This window comes from Amblyomma maculatum, chromosome 7 (assembly GCF_055883805.1).
Source record: "Amblyomma maculatum isolate TAMU_Amacu chromosome 7, ASM5588380v1, whole genome shotgun sequence".
Taxonomy (NCBI): Eukaryota; Metazoa; Arthropoda; class Arachnida; order Ixodida; family Ixodidae; genus Amblyomma; species Amblyomma maculatum.
In genome coordinates, this window is record NC_139350.1 from 21,839,063 (window position 1) to 21,853,065 (window position 14,003).

At 47.9% G+C, this 14,003-nt stretch overlaps 1 protein-coding gene across 2 annotated transcripts in view; it reads right to left on the reverse strand.

Annotated features, from left to right (window-relative positions):
• Positions 1 to 4,501: 4,501 nt before the first annotated feature.
• The window catches only part of LOC146182800 (uncharacterized), a 106,578-nt gene continuing 97,076 nt past the window's right edge, over positions 4,502 to 14,003 (reverse strand). For both annotated transcript variants that reach the window (XM_084608925.1, XM_084608926.1), the window contains 2 exons: positions 10,451 to 10,613; positions 4,502 to 5,569 (listed from right to left, as the gene is read on the reverse strand). In XM_084608925.1, coding sequence (XP_084465051.1) covers positions 5,474 to 5,569; positions 10,451 to 10,613 — 259 coding nt within the window. In that variant the 3' untranslated portion in view covers positions 4,502 to 5,473. The remainder of the gene's footprint in view (positions 5,570 to 10,450; positions 10,614 to 14,003) is intronic.

The following is a 14,003-nucleotide window of genomic DNA, read 5'->3' on the forward strand; positions in this document are numbered from 1 at the left end:
GTATGAGCGGCAATTATGCCCATTTTGTTTACGATACCTTGTTGCCACAGTATGCGGGTCAGATGCGCCATGAATAAGTGAACAATTGAATGACAATGCGTTTTTCTTTTGGCCCTTATCATATGTATGCTTTTCGTGGTGTACGTAGCTGCAGTCGAGCGGTCAAGTCAGGGTTAATGGGAGCTCGCAGTCGAAGCGGCGACGGCGGCGATATGTTGGCTCAGAAGTGTGAACGAATGAGCGTGTCAGCGGCAGCGGATTTTGCTCGCTCGCGCCTCCGAGTGCTCAATTGTGAACGAGCCAGGCGCATCTGCTGCTCCGAACTCGTATTTCAGACGCCGCAGGTGCAAAATGAAGCTATCCGAGCACGCACGAAGTGCGGCATATAACCGAAACCAAAGTGGGTACCTGTGACGTCCCCAAGTGCATTTTTGTATTTGCCTTGCAACATTTATGTTGCCTTTTGGCCGTTGTTTGCGTATGACGAAAGCATGTTATCATATTCGATACAAAACCTACTACCGCATTGAAACGGGAAACTTAATTCTCATTTGCTAGCCTCTGCGATCCCTTGCTCGTCACGTGATTTGTAGTTGTGAGTTTCGGTCGTTTCGGCTGTGGCGGCGATACCTGTAGTTTTGTTCCTCTTCTTTACCACCTTATAACAGCTTTGTTTTCAGTAACAGTGGATTTTTTGTAATCGGGAATTGGCATTTTATCGATGCAAGCCCACTTCATTTTTCTCTTTAGTTTCCCTTAAACACCTTCTTCCGCAAACCGCTGGGAAAAAGCTGGTCTTTCATGTATATATATATATATATATATATATATATATATATATATATATATATATATATATATGGTGTTCCCGAAATTTATAGGTGGACACTGGGAGCAAAAGACGCTGAAGTCTGCTCGCGCGCTTTGTGCGGAACGCTGGCTGCTGGTACAGCTTCTCCCTGTCCTTTTAGGCACGTCTAGCCCTATGGTCAGCGACATATTTTGATGGAGGTGCTGCGTATCGATCCCAGTACATGTCCCGCACACCTCCGCGCGCCCAGGACTCAACTTCTGTGCCAGTCAACACGCCTGTGCACCGTGCTAGCCGGAGGAATCAAGGCCTGTCCCCTGAGCACGGGCCGTTGGAGTTCAGAACCGCAACCGCCCATCGACTTGTGTCTTGTGGTGTCTGTTTCTATTATTTCGTCTGTGTGTTTTGCGCTGTTTTATTTTTTGCTATGCAAGCTCCAGTTTACTACACTTTGCAGAACCCACGACAGCCTCAGCCCTTCCACGGCAGTCAACCCGAAGACGTTGAAGATTAGCTCGTTCAGTTTTAACGAGTCGCCTCATTCAATGAGTAGGACGACGCCGCCAAGCTTAGAAACGTCTTCTTCAGCCTGGAAGATGGCGCTCGTACGTGGTATGAGAACCGAGAAGCCGCTCTAACATCACAGCGCGAGTTCTGCCGACGCACTCTTGAGACCTATACCAGCGCGGATCGGCGAAAACGTGCAGAAAGGGCCTTACAGTCTCGTATGCAAATGCCGAATGAGACTGTAAGCACATATTTGGAGGACATGACCCGGCTCTTCCGACGATCAGACCCGGCCATGCCCGAAGACAAAAAGGTGCGCCACCTCATGCGCGGCGTTAAAGAACAACTATTTGCCGGTCTCGTGCGTAATCCACTGAGCATGGTTACCGGGTTTCTTGCGGAAGTTGTCACAATAGAGCGGATGCTCCAGCAACAGTCTACCGCCTGCGACAGACCGGTACTCACCGCTTCGGTTGCGGAGCATCTTTCGGCCTTCGGGGCCACCCAGAATCTTCGGGACATCATCCTCTCTGTTCTACGCGGAGTGCTCCAGGCGCTTTTCGGTGCTCCCCAGCCGATGGTCAGCCCTATAGCTGGCATTGTCCGCGAGAGCTTCAAGCATTGAGGCCTTCGGTACCATCTGCTGATCCGCCACCTTTTCCCGCGGAGTACCATCGTCCAACGTATGCAGATATGTCGAGACGCCCTGCGCCTACTACGACGCCATTACAGCCGCCCGATCAAAGCTGACTCTATGCTGCACAAACTGAGTCGTACATCGACAACCGACGACCACCCCAGCGGAAGGCGGACCTGTGGCGCGCCGAAAATCGCGAGCGCCTGTGATTCCATTGCGGGGAACCAGGGCATCCGTATCGCCAGTGCCCCTATCGAGACCTAAGTCTGCACGGATTTCCCATGAATATGCGTCACCCTCCACTCGGCCAACGACCTCGTGAGATTGAGGACTACTTATCCCAGCAGCGCACGGCGCCAACTTGCCAGCGACAGTCACGCTCTTCGTCTCCACGTCGACCATCGTGACAGCCCGCTTCTGGCCACTTGGGTTTTGCACGCACACTCGCCCGTGTTCGTCAAGCCTGTTATTGGCCTAAACTTGTTGACGCCGTTCATCGCTACGTCAGAGGCTGTCGTGAGTGAGTGAGTGAGTGAAAAACTTTATTAAGTATATTTAAGGGAGGGGGATGTGTAGGTGGGGTCCCTAGTTCCGGGACTCCAGCGGCTGCCGCTGCTACCCGCGCACGTGTCACGAGGGCCCGTAGGGCCTCTAGTCCAGAGCTGGATAGGGCATCCTCCCACCCCTCAATTGTTGGCACTGCATTCGGATCATCTGGAGGATTGTGTGGGCAGTTCCACACCATGTGGTGCAGGCCTGCCTTTTCCCCGCAATATTTGCATTTGGGGTCACACCTTTGAAAGGCGCCGCCTTTCAAGCCAGCGGGTTTGCTCCAACCTATTGCGCCACCCCAGACGCCGTTTGATTAAATCAGCATCGACTTTCTTGGCCCATTTCCGCTGACATCGGTCGGTAACAAATGGATTACAGTCGTGACCTACTATCTCACACGGGATGCCGGTGAAAACCTACTACCGCATTCAAACGGGAAACGTAATTCGCATTTGCTAGCCTCCGCGATCCCTTGCTCGTCACGTGATTTGTAGTTCTGAGTCTCGGCCGTTTCTGCTGTGGTGGCGATACCTGTATTTCTGTTCCTCCTCTGGTGAAGCGTGGCACGTCATCTGAGATCGCCCAGTTTTTTATGCAGCAAATCGTTTTGCGCCATGGCGCACCATCCAAAGTCTTCACCGATCGAGGAACGGTGTTTACGGCATAACCTATTCACGATGTATTTGAGCTCAGTGACACGAGCCATCGCAAATTCACTGCCTGTCATCCACAGACGAATGGCCTCACGGAGAGGCTCAATAAGACGATCGCCGATATGATTGCAATGTACATAGACTCCTAGCACAAGACCTAGGACGAGATTCTCCCGTACGTCACATATGCCTACAGCACTGCTATCCAAGAGACGACGCGTTTTACGCCATTTCGCCTGCTCTACGGACGTGACGTTCAGACATCGTTGGATGCCATGCTTCCGAGCTGTACTGATGAACATCTTCTCACGCCAGACACCGAACAGTTTGCTCAGCGCGCCGAGGAAGCAAGTCAACTTGCCCGCATTCACATTCAGCAACAGCAGGGCAAGGATACGCGTCGCTACAACCTTCGTCATCGACACGTCACATACCGACCTGGAGAGCAAGTTTGGATGTGGACACCGGTGCGCCGGCCCGGCTTGTCTGAAAAGCTAATGTCGCCTTACTTTGGACCTTACTAGGTTCTGCGCCGAGTCACGGAAATGACATACGAAGTTCTTCCAGCGGGTTCTGTGCAGCCCTCTCGTCGGCAACCACGCTCCGACGTGGTGGACGTTGTCCGCATGAAGCCGTATTTCACGCGGTAATGCGCAGTGTACTGTGCGCTTGTTTCGTTGTCGTGTAGAACAGGTTACCCAGCTTCCGTTTTCTATTCGGTTTTTGCGTTGATCCTTTTGTTTTCTCTGGCATCACCCATCGCTTGCGGTCAGCCTCTGCTTTCGTTTTTTTTAGGAGGGGGAGTAATGCCACCTGGTGTTCCCGAGATTCTTGGGTGGCGTCTGGGAGAATAAGACGCTGAAGTCTGCTCGCGCACTCTGTGCGGACCGCTGGCTGCTGGTACAGCTTGTCCCTGTCTTTTCAGGCACGTCTAGCCCTATTTCGTGCCCATACCCATGCGTGCAGTTTGAGCCTAATCGATATTGTCTCCTGTGATCAGGTTTTAATTGGCACTTAATCATTCCGGAGTAGTTACCGGTTACAAAGCGGGCGCTTTCCCGCCACCTGCCGGAGCCGCTGCCTTGTTTTAACAACCTCGCCTCGACCGCTGCGAAGTGGCCACGTTTCCGTTCACCGCAAACACATTTTACCGCGAATGATTTGCGCATTCCTTAAGCTCTGTCTTCAAAGGGACTGCGTTAACAGCTCTCCTCTGGGGTCTCCTATCCAATTTAGATTCGTATTCACGTTCTTTGCACTCACAAAATCACTATTCTGTTCCATAATAAGAGGTTATTTAGCGCAATGCAGACACACACGAAAGAGGACACCATGGCGCTTACTGTAGAACTATTTATTGAGGGCATCAGGGTACAAGGCATCAGGAAAACAGAGTCAGTTTTATCAAGTAGGCGTGAGAGTAAATGCTCTGTTACATGGTAGACCAACAACGAGCTCAGACGTTAACTCCCTTAAACACTACTCTGTTAATTTGCGCCCTTATTGTGTCATACGTCACCTTAAACGCACATAGCATGCATTCTTAATATGCCACTTTATGTGAGATACAAATCTGCATAAGTATAAAGGCCTTCCTTAACCGATCCATCCAAACGAACCAGCGTGACCTAGGAGGTTGCATGTCTGACTCGGCATCCATGGGTTCCGGGTTCGATTCCCACATCAACCTTCCTATCCGACAGCTATAGAGTTGGCAGCTGTCGTACGAGCAGCAATCTAGAGCACATTTATGCTACAGTCCACGTGACCTGCCAATTTAAATTTGGCCATGGAACGATGCCTTCCAGCAACGATTGAAGTAGATGGAAGGAAACGATGACGATATAGCGTTGACACAAGCAAGCCCACGTTTCTGCATCGAGGGTACCCGCTACTTCTATGAATAATTGCACCACATGACAGAAAGAATACCACAGAGGCAAGTTAGCTCAAGCACACCGACTTCCAGCTCAAATCACAGTACCAACATTTATATACTGACAACAGAACAAAACTTACAATGAATCACCAAATAGCAAGATTCCCCAGCATATACCAGGCTCAGATTTGACGACAACGACGATACATGCAACTATAGAAATTTACAGTTATTATTCATTTCTTTTTCTTTTAATTTAGTACAAATATGATATTTCGAAACATTCAGAGTCGTGCTACTTCGCTTTTTTTATTACTATAGTATGTGCGCTCTGTAGTATTCCTTGCTCTGGCACCTGTGACCGGGATCTCGGTGTAAGCGCGCTTGTCCGTGGTGTCAGCAGCAGTATGGGACATGCATACATTTCCCTAATTTCAGGGTAGACCATGAGGTGTTGCCGCTGCTGCCATGCCGTCACACCGGGGGTCGCAGCCGAACCAAAGAACTGGGGCGGATTCTTTCGCATCACCCTGCAGATGCATGCGTGGTTAGTGCATTATCGCATGTTTTAGCGCAGGAACAAATTTATTCGAACAACATGCACCGAAACAAGCACTCTGTAAGTGATGTGCTAGCGCATGGTTCGCACGCTTTATGTGTAGACAAGGCAAGACGACATTATTAAGTAAAGTTTCGCGGTAGAATGACCTCTGGCTATTTTTATTCATGGAGTTGAAGTCCCAAAAAGACTCAGTCTCTGATAGACTTCATAATGGAGGGTTCTGCATCATTTAAACCATTCTGACCCCTTCAACGTGCAATGACAATGCTCAATACATACATGCCTTGCGTTTCGCCTCCATTCAAACGCGGCCAGAATCAATAGTCGAGCGCCCTGTCCACTGAGCCATGCAAAGAAACAGGTGCCTGCACACGTGGACTTTACCAGCGGTTGCTTCTTCTCATCCCTAGATAAGTTTTGGTTTAGTTTATGGGGTGTAATATTCAAACGCGACTAAGGTTGTGAAAGACGCCGTAGTGGAGGACTGTGCGGAAATGTTACCACCTAAGGTTCTATAACGTGCAATGACTTCACACAGCTCACGGGCGCCTTGATTTTCGCCTCCGTCGAAATGCTGCTGTCGCGGCCGGGACTCGATCACTCTTCCTTGGGCACAGCAATCAAGCGCCCTCACCACATGCACCATCGCGCAGGGGCTGATCGCTAGATAATAAAAACCTGCATATATTTATATAAATACCGGTTTCATTATTTGAGGCAAAAAACAACGCGTTGAAAACTAAAAGGCACTTGCACGATTTTTTGCTGAATTTATGTGCTGAAACGAAACTACAACCTTTACAAAATCGCTAAGTTAGAATGGCAGCTCTAAACTCCCTTTAGAGGCTTTCACGTGTGATTTTCCTCGAAATGAAAATATGGAGTTTTTTGTACGACCTATTGTAAGCGAGCGTCTTAGTATTATGGATAGAGGCATGAAGCTTTTATGGGAGCAGACGGAAGCTTCATGTCAGCTCGTGGATTAAATAACTGTCGAATGGCGTCACGAATGGTGTTAAGATAAGGTTTCTGGTGTGTTCTTTTAAAAGCTCGCTCAACCAATTATCTTCTGGTCTAAATTACCAGCAGTTATGGAGCGTATTCCCCTGAGCTAGTTTCGCCTGAATAATATATATCTAGTATCAACAAGGAGATAAGTTGTGCTTATTGTTCATAAGGCTGAACGCCCCCACGCTGCACAAAGGACATATCAGTGACGCCATAATGGAAAGCATCGTTTTTTTAAGTCCGAAAGCGAAACAGGAAGGTTTTGAGCCTGGTAAAATTAGATGACCTGAACGGAGGGACGAGTGGCTGTCAACGTTCGTTTGTTAATTCTCTAGAACACAAAGGATGAATTTTTTGGCCACGGCACGAATTGTACATGGAAGGCTATTCGAAACTTGAGAACTAAAACACAGGCCCGTTTTTAGCATGACTTACGGTGTCCTTTCGGTCATTATATATTGACATGTTGTCTATGTACGTCGACCAGGACCACCGAAACTGGGACGCAATACTTCCTTTTGTTACGTTCGCCTACAATACGGCTGTACAGCGGACCACAGGTTACACCCCGTTTTTCCTCGTATACGGCCGTTCTCCCACTACCTTTCTTGATGCCTCTTTCTTTTCTACACATGCCAGTTCCTCATCTTCTCTTCCTGACCAATTCCTTTCCCGAGTGGCCAAATTTCGCCGGCTTCCTCGCGTCAACACGGAAGCTAGCCAGGAAGACCACAAGTCATCGCGGAGTGTGGTTGGCTACAGTGTGCGACCAAGGCTTCAGGTCTGCGATAAAACCTGATCCCCCAAGTCCGACCTTCGCGTTCCCTTACACGTGGTGGAGGTGCACCTTGATTTCCCCGCTGCTGCGTCACCTGCATCTACCTGGAGCTCCGTTCTGGCCGCCGTTTGGCCCCGACCACCATCGTCATGACCAAAGAGGGCCACTCCGCTGTTCTGGCTTCCACCAACTCGACCCCAGCTCCCCTTGCTAGTTGGACTGTCAGTAGCCGTCAACGCGACCCGCAGATGTTCGCCGGTCTCCGCGACGACGACGCAGATGACTGGCTCGACAGCTACGACCGGGTCAGTCAGTGCTTTCAACCGGTGGGACGATTCTCTTAAACTAATTAATGTGTCCTTTTATTTGGCGGATGTGGCCAAAACGTGGTTCCTAAATCATGAATCGACGATTCCAGACTGGGCTACCTTTAAACAAAAGTTACGCCAGATTTTCTGCGCTCCTACTGTTCGCACGGAGTCCGCCAAGAAGAAGCTAGAAGCCCGACTTCAGCGGTCCAATGAGGCCTATACCTCTTATATAGAAGATGTTCTTGCACTTTGTCGGCGCATAAATGACACCATGCCAGAGGCCGAGCGAGTTCGGCACGTCCTTAAAGGTACTGGGCCACCCGCCTATTACGCCCTGGCAGTGCAGAACCCTACCACGATCGACGCCATCATATCGACTTGTCAACGCCTTGACGAACTACAGTCAATACGCTTGCAGCCTGATCCCACTTCATTTGGTTTCACTGTCGACGCTGACCTCCGTGCGCTTATTCGCGAATTAATTCGTGAAGAGCTCTCGGCTCAAGGTAATTTGTGCCACCCGGCATCTGAGCCACATCCTTCAAGTGCCGGCCTGCGTAGCATTGTCAAAGAAGAGCTGGCATTAATGACCTTCCCCCCCCCCCCACACCGCTCGCTCCTACCATCTGTCAGGTGCCAACGTACGCCCACGTCACGTCCTTGCCGCCTGCTGTTGGAGCGCCTACGCCACCGGCGCTTACTACTGCTCATGTCGCTGCAGTGGCACCACCTGCCGCGGCGCCGACATACTACCCCACCTGGCGCCCAGCCCGCCCTGTTTGTTATTACTGCGGGTACCGAGGCTATATTTCCCGCTTCTGTCGTCGCAGGCTCTAGAATGAACGCCGCGGCTACGACTCATTTAAAGCAGACTACCCTCTTCGCTTCTCCGGCTCTAACCACCGTTCATTCCCTGATTATCCTCGACGTTCACCACCCCCGCCAGAAAGCCCCGCTCCTCCGTGTGGTGTGGAAAATATAGAGCGCTAGGCTCTATATTTTTATATCTTAAATTATAGAAATAGAAATATAGAGCCTAGCGCTTGTCCTGAATATTGCAAATATTCCGCCTTGCATTCTGGAGCGACTCAATAAAGTGTTGCCACTGAAACGTTTTGTCTATATTATCCAAGCACTATTCTCTTTTTTTTTTCTGTAAAGAAAGTGAAGCTGTAGAGTTGTTTGTTCTTCCTTCATATTATTTTGAAGTCGGCCCAAATTCAAGAATATCAGAAAATGGATAATTTTGATTCTAATTTAAAATGAAATGGAACACTTCATGGTACGTAGTATTTCTTACGTACAAAGCATTAATGAGAGGAACTTTAATAAAAATCGAAGCTGATGCTTTTTTTTACCTGGAATCAAACTTGCTCCTCTTTTGGCTAATTTCAAATTTTAAGCAATTTTGATGTGTTGTGGAGAACATACCTAGTGATCGAGAGCTTAAAATTTTGTTCGAAATTATGGACAAAACCCGAATAATAAAAAGGAAACCGTTAGTGCAACCAAATATTGATCATCTCAATTTGTAAGGTTGAAAATTAATATTTTAGCAGCACGCCGCCCCTGAAACAAAGTTTGCGATTTTCCACTAAGTCAATTGCAAAAAAAAAAAAAACCTTTTGAACAGTTTTTATAAAAATAAAACTGCATAGATTTAGTGAAAAAAAAATTAATGGCAACATCTTAGTGCGGAATCAGCGATAGACCGGCACCATGAGGAGAGGCTCAATGACACTCACGATCAGTGGCACTCCACCTCAATCACTCGCACTCACACTCATGACCACTCACACTCGCATCCACTCACTCGCACTCACACTCATGCCCGCTCCCATTCACCGCCTATCATTGACACTCATGGTCACCACTATTCACGGCCACTCAGCCACACTCGCACTCACGGTCACTTCGATACACGCCCACTCACTCTCACACACTCATGCCCGTCCACACTCGCATCCACTCACTCGCACTTACACTCATGGCTGCTCCCATTATCGGTCACTTACTCCCGCTTATGCCTGGTCCTGTTCAGGGCTACTCACTTATGCCTGGTCCTGTTCAGGGCCACTCACTCACACGCTCTGGCCACTCCTATTCACGACCACTCACTCACGCTCACACTCATGACGACTCCAATTCATGGCCACTCACTCACAGTAACACTCATGCCCGCTCTGATTCCGGCCACTCGCTCACACTCACAGCCATGGCCAATTCCATTTGTGGCCACTCACTAGCACTCAGACTCATGGCCGCTCCCATTTGCGGCCACTCACTCACACTCACTCTCACGACCACTCTCACATGCGTCCACTCACTCACACTCACGTGAGTGTTAGTGAGGCGATATGAGTGCACTCATGAGTGAGTGCGCCGATCTATGAAAGCAGCAGGTCTCCAAACTTGGAGCTTTTTGATATGGCAAATACAGCATTTTCCACCTCTAGTGATATACGATTTGTTCAGAGAAAACTACAAGGTATCAAGCAAATTAAGATTCATTCCGTTGAGTGGAGACGTTTTCCCACCGCATATAGCAATTTCATTGAAAACAAAAAGTTGCCATGGGACCTCGATTACTGTTCTTATCCGAACACACCCGTAGGATATGTTGCGGCTGGGAAAGACAGAATTTAATGGACTGAATGTTACTGCAGGTAAGCTGTGTATAGCTGCCTAAACCGAAATCCTATGCGCTTCGAGCAGGCTGGTCGTTTTCCCGACTCCCTCCCGTCAATCTCACCTTGGCAGTGTTGTTCCACCAGTAGCCTCGAGTTACTATGTGGGCAATGCTTGCGGGGGAGCGATACACGCGGCGGAGACGACACGGTTCAAGGCGATGGCCTCTCCGAGCCAGATCAGCCGCCACGTCCTCCGAGAATCCCTCCTCGAGGAAGAGTGGGTCACTGCAGTGCACGAGAGCGCCACACTGCAGTCACTACACAGCATGCAGTACATCCGGTAGAAATATTGAAAACAAGCTATGATCTAAGGTAACTCTTTCATTAAGCTCTTTTAAGACCTATTAAGGAACAGAGCAACGTTTGCGGTGGGACTCCTGAAAGAAACCTTTTAGAAAACCTTGTCGAATATTTACAGGCGCGGAAGGGGTGTATGCGACCACGAGTCGACCCGGTGCACTGCCCTGGCGCTGCTGTCCCGCCGACTTTGAAAGGTTAGAGGAGCACTAGGTGCAGCTTCGAGTGGAATACAGTTGCAACAAACGCTTTGAGCGACGTCTCGCTTCTGGGAATTGTGCACGTGGTTTTAAAACAGCGTGCTTTGTGCGTTCAGTCAGTTCTCGACCAGGGTTCCTCAGACGGACACGTTCCCTTCATTTTCGGAAGCCATCATAAGCTTTGTATGTGAGTGGAAAGAAGTGAATCTTTGATGCCTGACAAACCTTGAGACAGCTTTGGTGGCTGATTCTTACATACGCGTCTGTTATATGGTGTGCACGTATTCAGACTTGAAGTATTGTAGAAAGTTCAAATTCTGCTGTTCTCTGTGTGTCACCTGTCTACCTCCTAATGTTCTAATTTACCTGTCTATCAGAAATGAAATCATTTAGACTTTGGAAGCTAAAAACAATTGTTTAATTACTGCCACGCCGACCTTAGGTAAATCTCAGTTTGGAAGTGATGTGATCGCAGCCAGGGGTGACGGAAAGCCAGCTAAGGCTGTTTTCAGCGCTTGACTCAGTATTGTGTGCTGAGCGCGTCCATGTTGCTTAGCGTGGTCATTATTTTTGCAGGAGACTGCGTTCTGCCGAATTCTTGTCTAACATGGGAAAGTCAATGAGAATTTTTTATGAAAAAGAATACGAGGGCAATTAAGCATATTGCCCTTTGCAGGCTTCATGTATTTGAGGCATGGAGCATACGATGGAGAGCGGCTTTGGTTAGCTAATTCATGCGGTTTAACTATGACTGCCGCCGTAGTGAAGCAGTCTGATTATTTCGGCCACATGATATTCTTAAGCAGGCACCTATACAGCCCAATACAAGGCCGCATTGATTTTCATCTCCATTGAAACGCGGTCGCCATGGATGGAACCGAACCCAGGACCTTTGGCTAAGCAATCGAATGCTATAACCATGGAGGTATCACGACAGCACAACTGAGAAGCGACATCGCATCATCCCACCTGCTGTCAGTTCGCAGGCTTGAGAACTGCTTAGTGCTCTTGACGACATTTTGTTGTGATTGTAGAAAAGAAGCATCCCCACAATTAACGTAAGGTAAATATACAAATCTGAAAGACAGAGCCATGCGATATATATTTGACGCAAATAACATATTGCATGCTCTTAACGGTAAAATGTGGAGAAACCACCAATAAAATTGTGCCTGTCGATGGAACCATTTTACTACAGGCTGTAAGTCGTGCTGACTAAAGAAACACCAAATACAAAAAAAGTCTACATAACCGCGCCAACGGTTACGTAGTTATGTACCAGCACAACCCTCTTTAGTTTTGTACTACTTTTTGTAGCTCTCTGTCTTTCATTTTTTTCTCTAGTACTTTTTGTAGTCTGTGGTCCTGTGGTATTCGCTTCTGTGACAACTGCAGAAAATATTTTGCTTCACCAACATTCCTACAAGGATTCTGATGAAAACGCCCCCAGAAATATAAATGGCGCGGAAAAATCTCCGGTAATAAAATCCCATCGCGAATTAGAAAAAAGTGAGCATTAATAGGTGCTGTCAAACGTACCGTAACAATTCATGCTTCACGTCGTCTCGATTCTGGCTTATCAGGGGTAAGTCGCTTTTACTACCACCGACTTTTACTCTTATTACTCTAGCACCTTTTTAAGATTTTTAGTTTAAACCTCGCATATATCTTTGCTTCGCAGTTTTTCTTCCATTCTACTTGCTGTAGTTGTTCATTGGGCTATAAGATGGAGATTGCATTTCCCCACCGCGTATTGCAATAATGTACACTACAGCGATTTCACCCATCGGTTTCGAAATGGTCAAGCCCCGAGCTTATGTCGGGCATTAGGAAAAGTGGCAATGGCATCTCTGGTTCGTTCTGCGCTTCGACGATATCACTGGTAGAAGCGTTTTGTGGTGTGATGTTAAATAACATGGTCCACATTGCATGGCATGATCATAATGTGATCTGGCACACCAAAAGCGGGCCGTCGAAAACTCCCTCAATTTCGATTTTTTTTTCTTTGTGTTGGAGAAAAGGTGCGCTTTACATTGACTTCATTGGGCCGGCAGGTGAAAAAGGTGCATTTGGATGGCCATGGACAACGACCGCAAAAACTCAGCCTGCATTCCCTAGTCTAGCATTTCCACCACCACAGGAATTGCAACACGAATTCTACACCATCGACACAGGAAGGATTGATGCTCGTCACAACGCAGAATGTCTGCGCAGGTATTTCAGCGAAGCCTTCTCTCGGGGACAGTACCCGAAACCTGCCAGTACGACCAGCCGATAGTACCTCTTTTAATGACGGATATTACCCAGTCGATGAGATCTGTCCTCTCCAGCGCTTAAAGAATTGGAGCATCAGCGGATTCACACCGTATAAAACCAGCCAGATATCACGATTTTCTTTTGCTATGCCTTCTCCTGTATCCAAACATGCCAGACACTCAGCGCGCACTGATCTAAAACAAGGTTGCATCTAAACTCAAGATAATTGCAATAAAAAGTGTTATTGTCCAAATGAAGCTACGGAAAGATACATTTTAAACGCCAGCTTTCCTAGTCACTCACTACTTCCTCAGGGGCCTCTTCTTTCGGGGATGTTTCTACCTACATCCAGTCCCAATAGGTTCACTGCCAAAAAGCACACAAAATTCTGTTGTGTGCACAAAAACATTTTCTATAGTTTTTTGGGGGGTTTGGTTTATAGGTTTAACGTCCCAAAGCGACTCAGGCTATGAGATACGCCGTAGTGGAGGACTCCGGCTAGATAATACAGGGGTGATGCGCTGGAATGCGACGTAGCTTGGAAGAGCGAGATTATCGAATCTGTTGAAATTGCAAAGTCCGGTAGCTCATGTGTCAGCAATCCCTCAATTTTGCTATAAGTTGCTTTGATTTTTTCCTGCGTTTTCCAGCAATTGCGTTTTTGTTGATATGAGCAGCTGCTGTATTTAAGCGACTGATCGGAAAGTATAATGCCTTGGTTGTTAGTTAGCGATCAGTCTTGTCATTTCGTTCTTTCCTATGTTTGTCTGTCTGCACTGTAAACCAATTTCCTAGTCTAGTCGTTTATTAATGTAAATAATTACTCTAGCACAGCATTTTAACAGCCAAATTCTTACTTAAA